Below are 20,313 nucleotides of genomic sequence, written 5' to 3'. Positions count from 1 at the left end.
GGTGCAGAAAATAGCATCAGCTTTAGTCTTAAGATATTGCAGATGCTGCAGTGCGAAGTGCACACGAGTCCCGGAGGTTTTTTTTTTTTTTTTGCACATGATGACTCCGAGGGCAATTCTCTTGGAACTGAGCGCGACACGTCGGGGAGCCATCGCCTCCATTCAGGTGCTGACCACACTGTGAACAGGAAGCATTTTTATACTATAAATGTACAGATCATATGTGATGCGTAAATGCATCACATATTAACAAACATTGTGGCGAGGTGGCTGGTTCAGCGCACGATTCGTTCATTCAGCATAGCTGGGTACAGATTACAGCCTGGGACTGTATGCGCGCAAAGTAAATGTATTTGTTTAATTGTCCTATGTAACCCCCCGATGTCTGCCGAAATATCACGCTGTCAGTGACTTTCTTTTTGCTGGTTAAACTACACAGACTGTGTGAAGTACTTAATGTCAATAAACACATGCGTAAAGTTGGACATGTGTCTTTATCAGCCTCCCTGGTGCACTTCTGCATTTATTTACTACGCGATCTGTGTTTAAAAGAAGGCAAATAAAATTGTAAATCCATTTCACGTAATTTAATTAGAGTACATTGTCTGCTTTCATTTGGGATGACAGCGGTCCTCCGCCTCACGTTCACCTTTATATAACACACACACTCTCCCACCCCCTTTGTGATGGTGCCGGAGGACGGCAAAAAAAAAAAAAAAAAAAGATGTTTACATGGCTCAACTTTATCGAGGAGCACCTTCAACTCAAATTTGGTTAAATTGCTGTTCCTCACTGTTTTTCATGGTGTTTTCTGACCGTAAAGAGAAGGGAATCTTTGGTGCAGGCCTTATTTACATTGATTTGCATATTTAAATGGGGGCGTGGACAGGGAGGAGATTACCACTTCGGCATGTGCGCTCAATTCCACGTTGATTGGGATGTACAAAGGAAAAGTGCTTGGATCCATGCGTACGCACACTTTGATACATCAGATTTTCTTTGTGCGTACGACAGTTTCTGGATTTTGGCATACGCCATGTTTCAGTATGAAATCCACGCAAGTATTGATACATGAGGCCCCTGGTCCGTCTAATTGGAGATAATTCTCAGTCTAAACCCGGCTGAAAAAAAGAAAGAAGAAATCGCCGCAGCAACTACGTTTTGACGGGGATGTGTTTTGATGTGAGCGTTAGCTGTTGTTAGCCACGTAGCTCAGCTACTTAGCTTCAACTGTGTTTATATTGATTACATAGCAGATAAACAGATGTAATACGGTATCGATAACGTCTCTGTATGTCTTCACGCTGGTCCTGTTGCTCCGCTGCTAATCAGACACATCAGAACCAGAACAAGAACCAGAAGCAGCTCGGTGGAAAAGCTTGTAGCTAGTAGCCTAGCAAGCTAGTAGGACATGTTTATGTGTTGCCTGGCAACAGCCTTGTCTCCCTTCCAGTTGAGAAACTATTTGTGTTGGCAGAGCCAAATAAATGATTAAATAAACAAACAAATCATAATCTCTTGTAGCTTATCACTGTTAACTAATAAAATGCCTCGTAGCTCTGTTGTAAAGCAACATCACAGGAGAGGGAGTGTTGTTGTACCAGCACGGTGAGATTATCTACCACCCAATCACACCGAGCTGATAACAGTAACAGCACTCCCTCTCCTGTGATGTTGCTTAAATATTTCTGCTTCTTCTTTTAATGTGCGCTGCAGCAGCTGCTCATGAGCGTGTGTGTGTGTGTGTGTGTGTGTGTGTGTGTGTGTGTGTGTGTGTGTGTGTGTGTGTTGTTATGATGTAAACACAAGAGTCTCCGAGTCAAAACTCCACATTCCTGGACGGTGATGACGGAGGTGAACTCCAGTCCAGCTAGTGTCCAGGATAACGCACACACACACACAGACTCACAGGCCAGTGTGTGTGTGTGTGTGTGTGTGTGTGTGCGTGCGCGCAGGATAGTGCATGGAAGAAGAAGAGGAGAAGAAGAAGAAGAAAAGAAAGAGATATAATCCCATACTCACACTTACCAACTGAAGCACGTCTTCGTCTTTTGGCATGATGGAGAGCTCCAACACACTCTCACTGCACACACAACAAGAGGGAACAAATAAGGACATGGTCAATAATCAATAATCAAAGTTATTGGTAAAATGTTCTGTCTCAAGTGTTTGAACCATATTGTTAAAAATGTGTGTTAATGTAAAACATGAGGACAATCAGCTCCCTGATATCAGTAGGCTAGCTATCAACCCCATAAAGCCACAGATCAATCATCATCGACCGATTGATTGATTGATCTATTGATTGGTTGATTGATTTGTGTGGGATTACATCGCATTATTTATAAATATGTAAAACAAGTTTTCAAGTCTTTGTTTTATTCTTTTTAGTTTTATTTATATCAACTTTTACTTCTCGTCGGTCGTTTCTTGTTTGTTTCATCATCAAAATGAACAATTTCAATTTACCAATTGATTAGTTTTTTCAGTTTCAGCACCACAGTATGTCAAATCAAAATCAAATCAAAATAAACTTTAATGTCCCCAGAGGGAAAATTGTCTTGGACAATCAATGCTGTACATCCTGCATACAGATGTGTGTGTGTTTGTGTGTGTTTGTCAGTTCAGCGCTGACAGATGGCGTCCTACCTGTTCTGGATGAGGGCGATCACCTGTGAGTACGTCTTCCCCAGAACGCTCTCTCCGTTCACCTTCACTAACCGGTCCCCTGCACACGCACACACACACACACAACATGTGATCAATACCATGTGAATCATGTGATATCAACGTTCTAATGAACCAAACAAACTCAGCTTATTGTCAAACCCACTAACAGGAAGCTGTGACCGGTCCCTCGCTTTATCGTGACTGGTCCCTCGCTTTATTGTGACTGGTCCTTCACTTTATCATGACTGGTCCCTCACTTTATCATGACTGGTCCTTCACTTTATCATGACTGGTCCTTCACTTTATCGTGACTGGTCCCTCGCTTTATTGTGACTGGTCCTTCACTTTATCATGACTGGTCCCTCGCTTTATCGTGACTGGTCCCTCGCTTTATCGTGACTGGTCCCTCGCTTTATCGTGACCGGTCCCTCGCTTTATTGTGACCGGTCCCTCGCTTTATCGTGACTGGTCCCTCGCTTTATTGTGACTGGTCCCTTGCTTAATTGTGACTGGTCCCTCACTTTATAGTGACCGGTCCCTCACTTTATTATGACCGGTCCCTCACTTTATCGTGTCCCCAGACCAGTCCCTCACTTTATCGTGTCCCCAGACTGGTCCCTCACTTTATTGTGACTGGTCCCTCACTTTATTGTGACTGGTCCCTTGCTTAATTGTGACTGGTCCCTCACTTTATTGTGACCGGTCCCTCACTTTATTATGACCGGTCCCTCACTTTATTGTGACCGGTCCCTCACTTTATTATGACCGGTCCCTCGCTTTATTGTGACTGGTCCCTCACTTTATTATGACCGGTCCCTCACTTTATCGTGTCCCCAGACCGGTCCCTCACTTTATTGTGACTGGTCCCTCACTTTATCGTGACTGGTCCCTCGCTTTATCATGACTGGTCCTTCACTTTATCATGACTGGTCCTTCACTTTATCGTGACTGGTCCCTCGCTTTATCGTGACTGGTCCCTCGCTTTATCGTGACCGGTCCCTCGCTTTATCGTGACCCTTTATCGTGACCGGTCCCTCGCTTTATCGTGACCGGTCCCTCGCTTTATTGTGACCGGTCCCTCACTTTATTGTGACCGGTCCCTCACTTTATCATGACTGGTCCCTCACTTTATCGTGACCGGTCCCTCGCTTTATTGTGACTGGTCCCTCACTTTATTGTGACTTATCATGACTGGTCCCTCGCTTTATTGTGACCGGTCCCTCACTTTATTTTGACCGGTCCCTCACTTTATTATGACTAGTCCCTCACTTTATTATGACTAGTCCCTCACTTTATTGTGACTGGTCCCTCACTTTATTGTGACCGGTCCCTCACTTTATTATGACTAGTCCCTCACTTTATTGTGACTGGTCCCTCACTTTATTGTGACTGGTCCCTCACTTTATTGTGACCGGTCCCTCGCTTTATTGTGTCCCCTGACTGGTCCCTCACTTTATAGTGACTGGTCCCTCACTTTATTGTGACCGGTCCCTCACTTTATTGTGACTGGTCCCTCACTTTATTGTGACTGGTCCCTCCCTTTATTGTGACCGGTCCCTCACTTTATTGTGTCCCCTGACTGGTCCCTCACTTTATTGTGACCGGTCCCTCGCTTTATTGTGACCGGTCCCTCGATTTAATGTGACCGGTCCCTCGCTTTATTGTGACCGGTCCCTCGCTTTATTGTGACCGGTCCCTCGCTTTAATGTGACCGGTCCCTCGCTTTATTGTGACCGTTCCCTCGCTTTAATGTGACCGGTCCTTTGCTTGAGGTGTGACAGCAGAGACTCAGGAACACAACGCTTCTCATCCACTTCAGTCTTGGGTGTGGTGGTGAACACAACACAACGCCTCAGTAAACCAACACAAAACTAATTTCATTACCGTTGGTTTTCTCATAACCCAGCGCCAGCGTCTCCAAATGATCTGGTTTTAACTGATTGTGTTTTTATTTCTACCTTTGCTTTTACTTTTTCTTTTGTTTGACTCACTGATGATGAGAAACAATCTTTCCTTTCTGTCTGAGACTCTGGAGAAAGTTTTGAATCTTGATTATTGGATTTGAATATTCTTAGACGACGTAATAAAACATGAGAAGAGCCCCAGGGAGAAAAAAAAGGGATTAGATAAGTATGTGCTGAGTGACTTCATACAAGCTGTAACACATACAGAAGCCCTGAGACAGTATGTGTAAGTGTGTGAGTGTGTGTGTGTGTGTGCGTGTGTGTGTGTGTGTGTGTGTGTGTGTGTGTGTGTGTGTGTGTGTGTGTGTGTGTGTGTGTGTTCATGCTGGTATGTGACTTAGTGGATGTGACATTTAACCGCGCTCAGACTCAAGAGTTACAGGTTTGGTTTGTCTACTCTGAGCCTCTGGGAGTGGACTCAAAACAACCTCTCTGACTGTCGCATTCAAATACAGCTCGTGAATTTGAGTTGTGCATTAAAGGGATAGTTCACCTAAAATTGAAATTTCACTCATTATCTCCTCCTCCCCCTCATGTGGACTAAGGGCTGGGAGAAGTTTCAGAGTCCTCCGTGGCTTCTCTGAGTTACAGGGGGTCTCGACATGCACTCGGCGTAGCAGTGCATGTCCATATAACGGTTGCAAATGGATAGCAACTGTCTTAGTAACAAAAAGACACACCAAAAAACATCCAAATACCTCCATGCTGCTCGTATGTAATGTCCGTCTTGTATTGAAGCCCCGAAATGCGAAATTGCCCCGAAAAAAATTAAATAAGTCTATATTTCAAGCTTGTTTTGTAGCGGAAGCTTCTCGAAGCTCCTCTTCCCGGTTCGTCAAATTTGGACGAACTAGGAAGAGGACAGACCCTGGTTCGTCCAAATTTGACGATGAAATATAGACTTATTTAATTTTTTCCGGGACAATTTCGCATTTCGGGGCTTCAATACAAGACGGACATTACATACGAGCAGCATGGAGGTATTTGGATGTTTTTTGGTGTGTCTTTTTGTTACGAAGACAGACAGTTGGTATCCATTTGCAACCGTCATATGGACATGCACTGCTACGCCGAGACCCCCTGTAACTCAGAGAAGCCACGGAGGACTCTGAAACTTCTCCCAGCACCTTAGTCAACATGAGGGTGAGTAGATAATGAGTAAGTAGAAATTTCAATTTTGGGTGAACTATCCCTGTAAATCACAGACAGAGACAGAGAGCGAGAGATCACATGACCCCAAAACAGATTTACAATGCAAATTTTAAGGAGGTAAAAAAATGCTGAGACTTTACCTGTGCACAGCCCCGCCTGGTGGGCCGGACCTTTCTCTCTCACATTCTTCACAAATATGGTGTCCATCGGCTCCAAGCGACTTTTCTGGAAACCTGAGCCACAGAGAGAGAAAAGAAGATTGAACAGGAGGAGAAAATAACATTTATTCTGCAATATTTCTAACATTTATTTATTTATTGTGTGTTATTGGTGTCACATCATGGTGGTGGTGTGGTTGTGTTGGAGCTGCAGTGCTGCGTGTCGTCCTGTAGGGGGCGTGAAGAAGCTGCGGCGTCGACGGCAACAAGCAGGAGGAGGAGGAGGAGGAGGAGGAGGAACAGGAAACACCAGTTCATTACATCACAGAGAGAGACACACTCACCTTTCCCATTCCCGTTCTCCTCGTCCTGCAGAGACACAAACACACACATCCACATTTTTATATAGTTATTCATTTAGATTTATTATAAAACAACCAGAATAGAAATGAAACTGAGGCAGAAAATGTTCATAATCAAGGGAATTTAAAGTGGTGGCAGATACATAAACAGTCAAATTTCACAACATCCACAAAACATAGACATAGATAAGAGAGAATTATTTACAATGTGCATGTGTTTTTTTTGTTTTTTTTCTATTTGTCTGACTATTTTTTTGCATTTATTCTGCATTTTCTGTCAGAGAGAGATTCATAATAACCTAAAACAGGTGATAGATGAATGTATGGGCGGAAGAATCAATGAATTAATCATCAATTAATACTTCATTTCACTTTCACTGGAGTTTTCCAACAACTAAATACACAGTGAAACATATAAATGAACATTTAAGGCAGGAAACTGTTAGGTTTTATATGTTTTCACTTTTGTTTTATTGTTTTATTGCATGTTTTACTGTACATTACCTGTATCCCATTTAGTTTCATTGTTACTAGTTTTGCTTGTGTGTTTTTATTGTACAGCACTTTGGACAACTTGGGTTTGAATTTTTTAAATGTGCTATATAAATAAATATGTATTGTATTAGTGGTGCACACACACATATTAATTGATTAATGTATTATTATGTGTAAAGGACGACATGTGGAGATAACTGAGACTTCTCTTCCTCATATTTCTGAGGTTTTATTTGACACCTGCAGTCTTAAAACCCTCACAGCTGCAGACTGACGATCACAGAACCGTCGACTTTCTTATTAAAAAAAAATACAACAAAATTTAATTTAAATGCAAGATGAGTTGAACTTTTGAGCCAGAGTTCAGTCTGACCGTGTGATCGACACATCAGGTCGTTTATATAAAATCGTTTGTGTTCAAGGCGACGCCTCGACTGTAACAAAGACATCACAGCTGTCAGTCGCTTTGTGTTGTAAATGTCAGAGACTCGTCCGACGACCTGTGGAGACAATTATATATATAGGCTACTATATTTATTTTTTACGAGGCTGCGACGCTCAGGTGAAACCGTCTGCAGGTGCGTCGTCGTACCCTGTTAAACATCACATTATTTGCCAGCTATGTGCTTTATGTAAACCCTGAAAGGACGCAGTAAACGCACTATCCATCCATCCCAGGTACGCACAACACATTGAGTGTTAAAATCACTATCAGGGCAAGAAACCAGGACTTAGCAGAAAAAACGAGGACTGAAGTTGGTTTTCATCAAAAAGCAAAATCATTATGTACATTTTCAGACAAACTACAGGCTTTAACAATATTATGAATTTAAATTGGCAACAAAAGTAATGAGAGCAAAGTGCTCCGAGTTATTTCAGCACCACGGACAAGGAAAGGACGAGACATGCGGACAGACAGCTGTTTCCTCCATTATTAAAATCTGTAAATAAGCTGCCAATAATATCACATTTTAGCCGTGCTCTTGCTGTGTTTTATTTCTCTGTTAAGTTAGGACGTAGCCTACTCATAGATCGCCTGTTTGGAGGCATTTTAACCCGAGGGGGAAAAAAAGAAAAGAGGAGGAAAGTGATTGACAGACGTCGTCAATCATCAGGTTACGCAACTGGGCGCACGTCAGCAGGAAAGCAGGAAAAACAAAAGGAATAATAATACTGGGAGAAGGAAAACGAGGGTCTATTGATAGTTTGCAGCCATTTTCAAAGGTAAGCCTGGGTTGTTATTGATATTTCCTGCCGTATTATTAATTAGGAGCGATTAGTAGGCGGCCGTCGCGGTGTTACGCGCATCAGTGGTTGTAGAGCGGATCAGGGGTTTTCAATTGAAACGGTTGAAACATAGGTAAGGGAAGAGGAGGAGGATGGAGGTGGTGAGATTTTAGAGCTGCAGCTGACACACACACACACACACACACACACACACGGGCGTACTGAGCTGAGTGGACAGTTTGGGGCCGGGGGCTCGGGGGCTCAGGGGGGCTGGGGGGGGGGCTGACGGCCGCCTGGCTTTACGCTGCGCTGAGTTCAGCTCATTCCAGGCTCTGCAGACAATGGGGGGGGTTTAGAGGCAGAGAAAGGAGAGCGGCCGACCCCAGAGAGGAGAGAGACCTCCACAACCGGCCCACCGAGACCACCAGAGTCAGACCACATCTGGGACGGAGGAGGAGGAGGAGGAGGAGGAGGAGGAGGAGCAGGAGGAGGAGGCAGCTGCAGTTCCTCTGCCGACCACTAGAGTGAGTCTCCATAGACTCCAAGCAGAAATAAACATGTTTACACTGCAAAAACTCAAAATCTTTCCAAGAATATTTGTCTTATTTCTTGTCAAAATGTCTCAATTCTGGTCACAACTAATCTCTTTCCACTCAAAATAAGACTCATCACCTAAAAATCAACTTGTTTTTAGATCATTTTCACTTGTTTCAAACTAATTTTCACTTGAATTAAGTAGAAAAATCTGCCAGTGAAAGCAAAGTTTTTTGTGCTTGTAATAAGGAAGAAAATCTTGCTCCACTATCAGATTATTTCAAGTGAAAATATGCTTGAAAGAAGTAAAAGTCTTATTTTTAAGTATAATGAGATTTGTTTTGACTAGAAATGTCATTTTTGACTAGAAATAAGACAAATATTCTTGGTAAGATTTTTTTGAGATGTTTTTGCAGTGTACATCCTGGTGTGTTTACGTTTTATTAAAGACTGTCTGAGTGACAGCCAGCTAAGCCCCTCCTCTTGAATCGGCCATGTTGGGATCAGCTGGGTCCAGGTGTTCAAAAGGTGAAATCTGGATCACAATTATTCAGATTTTGAAATCCTATTGTTGTTTTTTTTCCATCCAGGATGACGTGATCCATCTTTACTTTTATCTCAGTTGTTCAAAGCAAAGTTGAATTGGATCCAGATGATCCAGATAGAAACTTTTCTAGATGACCAGATCCAGATGTTGAGTGGATTGATCTGAAAATGGGATGTTTGTGTTGTTTTCTGTGCTCATTGTTGTTTCTTCAATAACAGCCAGAACTGCTCTGATCTCGTCTTGAGTAAATCTACAGTACATTAGTCAAATACATTGTGAATATTTTCCTATCTGTTTCAAATTCAAACTTCAAATTCCAAATTTCATCAAATTATCCAGTAGTTGGGGAAAAGTTCTTCATTTGTGGAATAATCAATCAATCAAATACTTGTTTCTGGGTCAAACTCTCTGTAACTTTCAGCTGCAGGATGACAAACACTCAAACACACCGACATCCAACTTCCTCCAGGTTTCTGGTTTCTGCAGACATGTGCATCGTCTCTCTTCTTCTTCCTTCTTCCTTATCTAGGGCTCTATGAAATACCTTTTATTTTTTCCCCAAATTCTATTTTTGCTGTTTTAACTTTTGGGAATTCTTTTTTTTTTTTTTTAACCTTTTACTTTTATTTTACAGTGTTTTTAATGTTAATGACTAAAATGTACAGAAATGAAATAGAAATGACTATAAATTGATCTTATCGTGGTGGGAGGAGGGGGTTAGAAGGGTTTCTGTTTCTGTTCTTGAGTGTTATTCTGTTATGTTTATGAATGTATGTTCATTAAAATGGAAAATCAACAAACACATTGTGGAAAAAAAAAAAAGATATTACTTGAAATGTATTGAGGTAACAGGTTGTGCCACCCAGACATACTGTACGTTCCTCTTCCACACGAAAACAGCACTTCAGTCATATTCCACGTCACAAATAGATTTTTTGTTTATTTGGCTGTCACAGGGCCCTGCTCATCCCTCCTTCATCCACCAGGTCCAGGAGAAGCCCACTGAGCTCTGACCTTTGACCTCTGAACCCACAGGATTTACAGTCAGTGCATTGGGAGGAAATAATAAAACGCTTTTTCTTTCTAAATTCATTTATCTATAACCGGCGGAGACGCAGATCTTCCAGCTGTTTTGCGACCGAGAAGAGTTTGGATCTTTGTTTTCGCTCTGGACCTGCAGACACCGTGTAATTAGCTCCCAACTGGGTCACGCTGCACCCACTGGGCCTCTGATAATTGGACACTATGAGGGTAATTTCATGTAAGAACGAGCTGCTCTGTGGCAGCAATTGTCCAAACGCACCATGTGACCCCCCCCCCCCTAAAGGAAGAGGAGCCGAGGACAGAGCTGAGGACAAAGGCCGAGCAGTGGGCCTATTGTCCCGTCCGGCCTGGTACAGCGGTACCGGCCCAGACAACGGAGCTGCTGTCTGCAGCTGCTGCAGCTCGGTGCCGCGCTCCACTGATAATAGAAGCCTTGTCTCAGCTGGCTCCGCCCCCCCCAGCCTCCACTCCACATCTGGAGCCGTTTGCCCCCCACAACCTCCACCCCCCCCACACCCTCGCACCTCCAAGAGCTGAACAACCAGAGAGGCTGAAGATCCAGAACCAGCCTGAACTTCACCTCTATGATCTGACAACTATTTTTTGTCAATTGTCAATTTTTTGTTTTTATTTTTTACAAAAAAGTGATCAAAATTCAAAAAAGTTTTTTAAAAAATTATAGAAAAAAGTGTTAAGATTTCTTAAAAAAAAAAAAAAAAAAAGTAAAATATTTTCACAAAAAAAGTGGTAAAATTTTTCAAAAGTAAAAGAAAAAAAATTATAGAAGAAACTGGTAAAATTTCTCACAAAAAGTTTAAAGAAAAATGTAAAAAAAAAAAAAAAAGTGTTTAAATTTCTTAAAAAAAAAAAAAAAAAAGGAAAAATAATAATAACACTAGTGGTAAAAAATCTGCAAAAAAAAAAAAAGGTTAAAAATTCTAGAAAAAAATGGTAATATTTCAAGAGTTGGGGACTCCCTTAAACCCTCTCTACTTTGAGAACCATTTAAATCAATGACTTGTAACTAGTTCCAGGGAGAATGGAGCGTCTCTTGGCTGAAAACCAACCTTATTACACACAGAATGAAACATCTCATGTCTTTATCTATTTAATGTCTTTTAATTCTAATGATTATGGCTTCACATTTAATAAAGACCAAAAATGTACTATCTCAAAAAAATGTGACCAATATTAAAAAAGTATTTTTAACATGGAAATGTTGTCCTTCTGAAAAGTTTGTCCATCTACATGCTTGCAACACTTGACTTTTCTATGATATTCTAATTTATTGAGATGCAGCTGTAGATATTTCTCTTATTTTTACTTCTATGGCCAGTCGAGGAGAAACACTTCACCACTGCATGTTCCTCTGTGACTTGTGTATGTGACAAATAAAGTAATGTTGAATCTTTAGAGATGCCCCTGAATGCATCAGCAGCTCCTCCACTACGACTGCACCAAAGTAGAAAAGTGAGAATATCACAGAGCAGACGGATGTTATAAAGCAGTGGTTCTCAACTGGTGGGTCGCGGACCCGTTCTGGATGGGTCGTGGACAGCTGGTCAAAAAAGTAAATAATATTTAATGCACATCTGATGTTGGACATGTCTTTTATTTTGAAAAATAACTTATTTTGAAAGGCACACGAGACACGTGAACACATGCAGTTGTAATGCTCCTCCTCAGTTTCTTCTTATTTGCTCTGAATGCAAAGATATCAGTTTCTTATTAATGTGGCCTGAATGCAGTGAAAATACCTTGTTTTGTTTTGTGGGTCTTTATTTTGTGCAATTTGATATTTATTCACTTTTGTGAACATGCTCTGAATGCAGAGATGCAACAGAAGTCAAATATATTATTTTGTTGGTCTCCATTTTGTGCAGTTTGATATTTTTTTATTCACTTCCGTACACGCAGTTGTCATGGTCCTCCTCAGTTTCATTCATGTGCTCTGAAATGCACTTTGCTCAATAAAGAGCAAAATTAGTTTTTAAAGGCTTTAAAAAAAAAAATCTTGGTTTGAATTCTATAAAAGTGGGTCGCGACTTAATGACCATGGGAAAATGTGGAGCCCAGAGTGAGACTAGTTGAGAACCCCTGGTCTAAACGGTTTTAGTGAGGAGTTTAGTGTTTGGACAAAATGCACTTGGAAGTTTAGTTTCAGTGGCGTTCAGGCGTCGTATTTTAGGCACCGTAGAGATAAAAAACGCCCCCACAGCAGCGTTTTATAGACTCTGTGACTGTGTGACTCTGTGACTGTGTGACTCTGACCTTGAGGTTGGTGTGCAGCGCCGACTCTGGGGGGTAGACGATGAAGTGGCGCAGCGTGAAGCCGAAGCCCTGGGAGTTCTTGCGGAGCAGCAGCGTGCGCGGGCCCTTCCAGCCGCCGCCGCCGCCCCCCTCCCGGCCCGGCCGCGTCGCCATCGGCGGCCGAGGGTTGTCACCGGCCGAGGACAGACCATCCCTCCGCCCCTTAGCCTGCAGAGAGAGAGAGACAGAGAGGATGTTAAAGGTCACTGTGTGTGTGTGTTTCCAGATGTGAAAGATGTGAAACTGTGCATCCAGATGTGCAGGTTTGTGTTTTTAACTTTGCAGAAATTCACAATCCAGATATGTATCTTCATCATTCAGTTAAAAAGTTAAAGGGACAACGAGGAGTTTTGTTAAAGCGAAGTGTTTTCTCACTACATTTATGAGCCTCCGCACCGTGAAATCCTTTGACCGGTGCAAGACAGACTCATGTTTTCATTCATCAAGAATTAAAGTCAGAGGTTGGAAGACGATCACATACCGTCGTAGTTCCCACCATAAACGGACCATAACGGCGGCGTTATTCTCATGACTCGCCACGAAACCGAAAGTAAAGAAACGCTGGTCGGCTCGCCCAGCATTTACACCACCACTAATAATAACAAAATGACGATAGAGACAAAACGATATATTTATCTAAAATGGACCATTAACAAGTGGTAACGTAGATTCATCCACATTAACGTGAGACTTTTTTATTGTCGCGGAATTTTTCGTTCTGCCGATGGAGAAACTCCTCGTTGTCCCTTTAAGGACACAGTTAAAGGGACAACGAGGAGTTTTGGAAAGCAAAGTGTTTTTTTCACACTACATTTCCCATGAGCCTCAGCGCACACGGTGAAATTCTTGGAGCGGTGCAAGAAGGATGAAAGCGAAAACATTTGCCAAGAATGTTTTCATTAAACCGGCGTAGTTCCGACCATAAACGATGCCAACTAGCGATCCGGCGGCGTTATTCTCATGACCCACCAGGCAGCGTCCGGGAAACCGAAAGTAGGAAATGCTGGATGAGCCGACCACTAAATAATATAACATAAAATAACAAAATAAATATGAAGACAAAACGATATATTTATCAAAAATGGACCCATTAACAAGTGGTAACGTAGATTAAGTCAAATACAAACTCCTCTGGGTCTCTTCAAAAACACAATTAAACAAATAAAATAAATAAATAGGGAGAAAAAATTATAAAGGACCTGAGATTCCATCTGCATTTTATTTTTTACTTTATCCTTTACTATTATGTGTATATAGTTTGTATTGTATAGTGGTCCAAGCACTTTAAACCATCTCTGTACATTCAGTGAGCGATTAGTTTTGCTTTTCTTTTTTATTATCTGTCTGTCTGAGGTTTTGCTCCAACAGTGTTTCATTGTAATTAACTCAAAACTCAAAATGTATTTACATGTTATAGCACATTTAAAAACAACCTTAGTTGCCCAAAGTCCTGTACACAACATATAGAGTCAAGTGCTACAGTAGCAATATAGATAAAAACAGCATAAATCATCAACATAGAGTAACAATAAGATAAGGTAAAACAAATAAAAGCTATACTAAGAGATAAAAATAAATGCACAATGACAAATAAATCTTAATCTAATCATTTAGATTTTATCCCAACTTCCATCAAATTTCTTAACGAGTCTGTGCAATAATTCTTATAGCGCTCTTACCATGGTGAATTTATGAGGTGTATGTATGTGCTATGTTGTGGGATGTGTGCAATATGTGCTATGTTATGGGATATGTGCAATGCTGTTATGTCTTGTGTGCTGGATTGATAAAGCTGAGGTGTATTTGTTTTGTTTTTGTCATTGTGGCCATCAAGGCATTTATGGAGCAGCTACAGTGTCCAAGACAAATTTCCCTGAACGGGACAATAAAGTTTATCGTATCGTATCGTATCGTATCGTATCGTATTGTATTTCAAATTCTGGTGAAGAAACTCCTGCACACTTTCTTCTTACTTGAAATATTTGACTTGCCTTTTAACAATAACAAATATTGCAGGTAAGAAGAAGTCGTTCTCTTTGTCAACCGCTGTGCAAAACCTCTGCAAATGCTCAAATTCTAAATCTATTAGGCTATTTCCCAATAATCAGCTGCAGAGTGGTTCAGGTTGTGACACTTAGAGGGGGGGTGGAGGGGTAGAGGGGGGGTGTGGGTCTGCAGCCGCTCTGTAAACATCTCATTCCTGCTGCTGAGTCAACAACAGACGCTGCGAGCTCAGCTGACACGCACACGAGAGAACTGTCACCCTCCTGCTGCCACGGCAACACACATCTGTCACTCAAACGCCACCGTCACCTGACCAAACAGGGAGGAGGAGGAGGAGGAGGAGGAGGAAGAAGGGGGGGGGGGGGGGGGGGTTCATAAATCTACAAGACATCTCAGCTCTTTAATCGTCTAATCAATCAATCAATCAATCACTCAGCATCCAGCTCCCATGATGCATTGCAGCAAGTTTCAGTTTCACACACCACACAAACATTATTATATAACGCCACATTGAACGCTGCTGTCCCACAATGCATTGCACGGCTGCAGGAAAACACTCACACTTACGTAGTTTTTAGGTATTGATTCATATTTTTGACTTTTCTGTGATTAATTTTTCCTTTTTAACTTTGACTTGGCACTTTAATACTTTTAGAAGTATCTGGTTCTGTCTCTCTCCTGCTGCTACTTTTATTTCTATATTCATTTATTTATTAACTTTATTAACCAATTGCCTTCTTTTAACCAATTATCTATCAAAATGACCGTCTTCTGCCTCTCCTTGTAACTGTTTTGGACGCCTGAATCTCCCCCACGGTGATAAATAAAGGTTTAAATAAAGGTTTCAATCCATCTGTTGATTCTACTCCACATTCACACGTTTTTACTTTACAAACTAAAAAACTAATTTCCTCCCTGAAATGAGTCGTTCATCACAAAATCAAATCAAAATCTGTTCAAACTGATTGTTGCACTCTCACTTCTGTCACGTCTTTATCATTTAGATTTTATACCCATATTCAGCGACACTTGTTTGACGAAAACAAAACAAAAACTACTGGAACAGCTCCCAGTTTGCCATTTCAATGTTGTTCAATGTTGTGTAGAGTTTGTGTGGATGTGCTCTATATGTCCTGTGTTTTTTTGCCTTTCTGCAACATGAATTTCCCTTTGGGGACAATAAAGTTGAAAGTTGAAGTTGAAAGTTGAAGTTGAAGTTGAAAGCAGTGGAGGAGGATTTCAGTATCAATACTCCATAATCACACACACACACACACACACACACATTTGACCGTGCAGGCCTGTGCGTAGTCACACACACACACAAGAGGAAGTGGCGAGCCAGGGACAGGAAGTGGGTCAGCGCGGTGGTGAGGCTCCTCCTTCTCTTCCTCCTCCTCCTCCTCCTCCTCTCTGCAGTGGAAATCCCGTTTTTTCCCTCCTTTTCTACTTTTATCTTTTTCCATCCAAGTAAAAACACGACCAAAAATAACTTTGGACATTAAAAAAAAAAAAGAAACTGACTTTTTTTTTGGTGTTTTTTGGTCCAGAGTTCATAGTCTGAGGTTCATATGAATGTAGAATATGAAGTTTATATTTCACAGATCCATCATTAATCTACATGATGGAGCTCTGTGATGAAGAGGAGGAAGGAGGTGAAGGAGGGAGAGGAGTGTTTGGGGGGGGTGTTGTTGGATTTAAATGATAAGAGAGAGAAAGAAAAAGAGAAAGAAAGAGAGAGAAAGAAAGAAAGAGAAAGAAGAGGAAATGAAAGAGCAGGAGGGTGAACGGAGGAAGAGACGGGGTGAATTCCTGAGAGGGAGCGGCGGTTTGGCTGCGACAAGTTGAAACACACACTGTAACTGGCAGAGGAGGGAGGAGGGAGGAGGAGGGAGAGATGGGGAGGAGGAGGAGGAGAAGAGAGGAGGAGGAGGAGGAGGAGAAGAGAGGAGGGAGGGGGGGAGTAGAGAGAGACAGGCTCCAGCACGCCGGTTTCGACCACATGGTTCCTCCCAGCGCCGGGAAAAAAAACCCAAACCCTGTGATTACCCCAAACACACACACACACACACACACACACACACACACACACACACACACACACACACACACACACACACACACACACACACACACACACACACACACACACACACACACACACACACACACACACACACACACACACACACACACACACACACACACACAGGTCTACACTGCAAAAACTCAAAATCTTTCCAAGAATATTTGTCTTATTTCTTGTCAAAATGTCTCATTTCTAGTCAAAACTAATCTCTTTCCACTTTAAAAAAGACTCATCACCTAAAAATTTACTTGTTTTTAGATCATTTTCACTTGTTTCAAACTAATTTTCAATTGAAATAAGTAGAAAAATCTGCCAGTGAAAGCACGTTTTTTTGTGTTTGTAATAAGAAAGAAAAACTTGCTCCACTGTCAGATTTTTCTACTTATTTCAAGTGGAAAATTTGCTTGAAAAAAGTAAAAAGTGTCTAATGTGATGAGTCGTATTTTAGGTATAATTAGATTTATTTTGACTAGAAATGACATTTTGACTAGAAATAGGACAAATATTCTTGGTAAGATTTTGAATTTTTGCAGTGAGACCGGCTCGGTTCGGCCCAGTTTGTTCCTACAGGACGGTGTGAGGTGTGAGTGCAGGTTCGACCCCCCCCCCCCCCCCCCTCCTCCTCCTCCTCCGGTACGTGTCACTTTGCTGCTGCTGCTGCTTCACCGTCTAAAAACTACAAACTACAAAGATCAAAGTTGCTGACGAGACCGAGACGAGACGAGAGTCGGACCTTCACTGTAACAACCAGGAAAAATCCTCCTGTGGTTTTGGGTCTAAACTTGACACGGCAATGAGGGGGGGGGGGGGGGGGGGGGTGCACTGCAAAAATCTAAATCTTTCCCAGAATATTTGTCTTATTTCTTGTCAAAATGTCTCATTTCTAGTCAGAACTCATCTCTTTCCACTTAAAATAAGATAAATGAACTTGTTTTTAGATAATTTTCACTTTTTTCGAACAAATTTTCACTTGAAAGAAAGAAAGAAAGAAAAAAAGAAAGGGAACCGATTGGATGAAGGAAGGGAAATGATGGTGGGAAGAAGGGAGAAAGGAGGGAAAGAAGGATGGAGGAAGGGAGGAGCAAAGAAAGGAAAGGAGTGGAGGAATATTTGTCTTATTTCTTGTCAAAATGTCTCATTTCTAGTCAGAACTCATCTCTTTCCACTTAAAATAAGATAGATGAACTTGTTTTTAGATCATTTTCACTTGAAATAAGTAGACAAATCTTCTTCAACTTGCTCCACTGTCAGATTTTTCTACTTATTTCAAGTGAAAATCTGCTTGAAAGACGTAAAAAAGTGTCTAAAAACAAGCTGCTTTTTAATGTGACAAGTCTTATTTTAAGTAGAATGAGATTAGTTTTGATTAGAAATGACATTTTGACTAAAAAATAAGACAAATATACTGGATGTGGGGGGGGGGGGGGTCGCTCTTGTTCAGCTGAGGGAAGAAAAAGAAGAGATTTGGTATTTCCTGTCTCTTGGTGCATAAAATGTGGAGCAGCAGTTTGTCTGTTGGAGCTGATGACAACAATAAACACTGATAACACACACACACACACACACACACACACACACACACACACACACACACACACACACACACACACACACACACACACACACACACACACACACACACACACACACACACACACACACACACACACACACACACACACACACACACACACACACACACTCGGCCCTGTGGTTGTGCGTCATGACCAGTTAGATTTCTACAGAAGCCGATTTACACGTCAACTACAAACAAACAAACAAACAAACAAACAGAGAGGAGATTAAACAACTAACTGAAGCCGTGGTGAAGAGCCGTAGAAACTGTAAACACTGAGGTTGTCATGACAACAGATACTTGGGTACCAACACACAAAAAACACATCGTTATCTGTTCTTTTTTTTGGTACTTTGGTAGGTTTATTGCCCTCGCTGGGCTGCGTCGGATCGGACAGTCGTCATGGAAACACAACACTCTATCTGATAAATTAAACATTAGCTGTGTTTGAAATCATCCACTCATTCACTCACTCCCTATCCCCTACATCCTGCACGATGTAGGGAACGACGGGAGGAGATTTCGGACGCTACACGGTCATTTTCTAAACGTGGTTGCATCAGCAAATGCACCAGGTATTAGCCTACTGTGACGTAAACAAACCGGACACATGAAAAGAAAAAAAAACTGGAACATTTGAGGATGTGATTCTGCGTGGTTCTGTTCCTGTTGAAAACTGTTGAAATATCAACGGTGTGGAAGTTTGGTTTGGTCAACTACTGTTGTGTGTCCCGAGCGTGAGCTGTAACAGCTCGCGTGTGAACTGTGGCTATTAGCTTAGCTTGTAAGCTACTGGCTAGTAACGGTTTCTTTATTAGATTGATTTAATGCTGCCTGTTGTTGTTGTTCGGATGCTGCTCGCCCAACTCCTGCTCCTCAGGCAAACGGAGCGAAGGCAAATATGTCTCAGGAGTTAAAGGAGCTATTTGTTGATTTGCAATGTCAACTGGTAAATAAATCGTAGCTAACATGATAATTATCTCGCTCTTCTTCTCTGGCAAAACACGACCGCATTGCATTGTGGGATACGAGAGTAGAATGTGGTGTAGGCAAGGGGGCAGTTGTGGGTCTGAGAAGTGAAGCTCACTTCCGCGTTCAAAAAACTGCAATCCCCCGGCTTCCTCTGGGGGCTGGTACCGGAAGGGAGCAACTCTCCATAGACCCCCATGTTAAAATAGCCGACTTTACGTCCTCAATAAACATGTTAAAAGCCTGGTGTCAGAACGTTTTTTGGTCTCAACCGATAGTTTCTACCCCCGCACACACTCTGAGGGGGGTGAATTTTTTAAAAACTCTACCGTTTTACTATTATTAGGTTTAAAACTCTGGCCAATTAGGGTCAGTTGAGTGACAGGTCCGGAGGCCGCTGCTTCGAGGCCAGTGGGCGGGCCATCGGCCAGCTAACTGCCGCACCGCTCCAAATATGGCAAGTAGAATGAATCCAACATGGCGCAGCTCAAACCCCCGTAGTAGCGGCACAAAACAGACTCCCCCAAACCAATGGGTGACGTCACGGTGCTATGTCCATTCTTTATACAGTCTATGGGTGTAGGCCATCGCTTGTTCACTCAATTTTGCAGTGCATTGTGGGTATTGTTGCCCACTGCATATATGACCGATGTTGTTCTGGCCTGCCCTGAGTGGGTTTTGAACCGGGTCTCCTGCACTGCGGGCGACGATGCTAAGCGTTTCACCAAGAGGCCAATGGCCACTTGGCAAGTGGGTTAGCACATCTTTTATGGGCCAGTGAGTTTAACTTCAGTACCGCTAACTGCCACACGCTGTCACCTCGTGACTGTGACTATACCTGTGGACCTCTGTTACACATAGTGCATGAAATTAACCACGGAGAATCCGAACAACATTACAAAAAGTCGAACACACTATAGTGCACTACATCCGTGATAGGGAGCGATTTTGAACACAGCTACAGTATCGTTCTGTGACCTCTGTGCGACTTTGCTCAACTTCATGTTGCTGTTTAAACTCAGTTTAAAGTTGCTGAACAACGTCTCAAACTCGGCAGGTTGAGAAGTTGTTGAAGCTCAGTGGAGCTGAAACACAAGAAGGTTTGATGTCAAACAGGTTTTTTTTTAATAAAGAAGGGAATTTATCTGTTGTTGGATGTTCATCGTGGCGTCGACAACTGAAACTCTGGTGATGAGTTAAATGGTAAAAACA

The 20,313-nt window shown here is 42.1% G+C and overlaps 1 protein-coding gene across 1 annotated transcript in view; it reads right to left on the bottom strand.

Annotated features, from left to right (window-relative positions):
- arhgap23a (Rho GTPase activating protein 23a) overlaps positions 1-12,461 on the bottom strand; it is a gene marked incomplete at its 3' end in the record, with an annotated part of 45,164 nt that extends 32,703 nt beyond the window's left edge. Inside the window, exons 1-5 of the mRNA XM_083976473.1 lie at positions 12,425-12,461; positions 6,289-6,313; positions 5,927-6,019; positions 2,650-2,728; positions 2,029-2,083 (exon numbers count right to left, since the gene is read on the bottom strand). Of these exons, the coding sequence (XP_083832599.1) occupies positions 2,029-2,083; positions 2,650-2,728; positions 5,927-5,993 (201 nt within the window). The 5' untranslated portion in view covers positions 5,994-6,019; positions 6,289-6,313; positions 12,425-12,461. The remainder of the gene's footprint in view (positions 1-2,028; positions 2,084-2,649; positions 2,729-5,926; positions 6,020-6,288; positions 6,314-12,424) is intronic.
- Between the last annotated feature and the right edge of the window lie 7,852 nt (positions 12,462-20,313).

The sequence above is a fragment of the Trachurus trachurus genome, assembly GCF_905171665.1.
Source record: "Trachurus trachurus genome assembly, chromosome: 8".
In the NCBI taxonomy this organism is placed as follows: Eukaryota; Metazoa; Chordata; class Actinopteri; order Carangiformes; family Carangidae; genus Trachurus; species Trachurus trachurus.
Note: the sequence above shows the minus strand (reverse complement) of the source record. Positions and strands in the feature narration are given on the sequence as shown.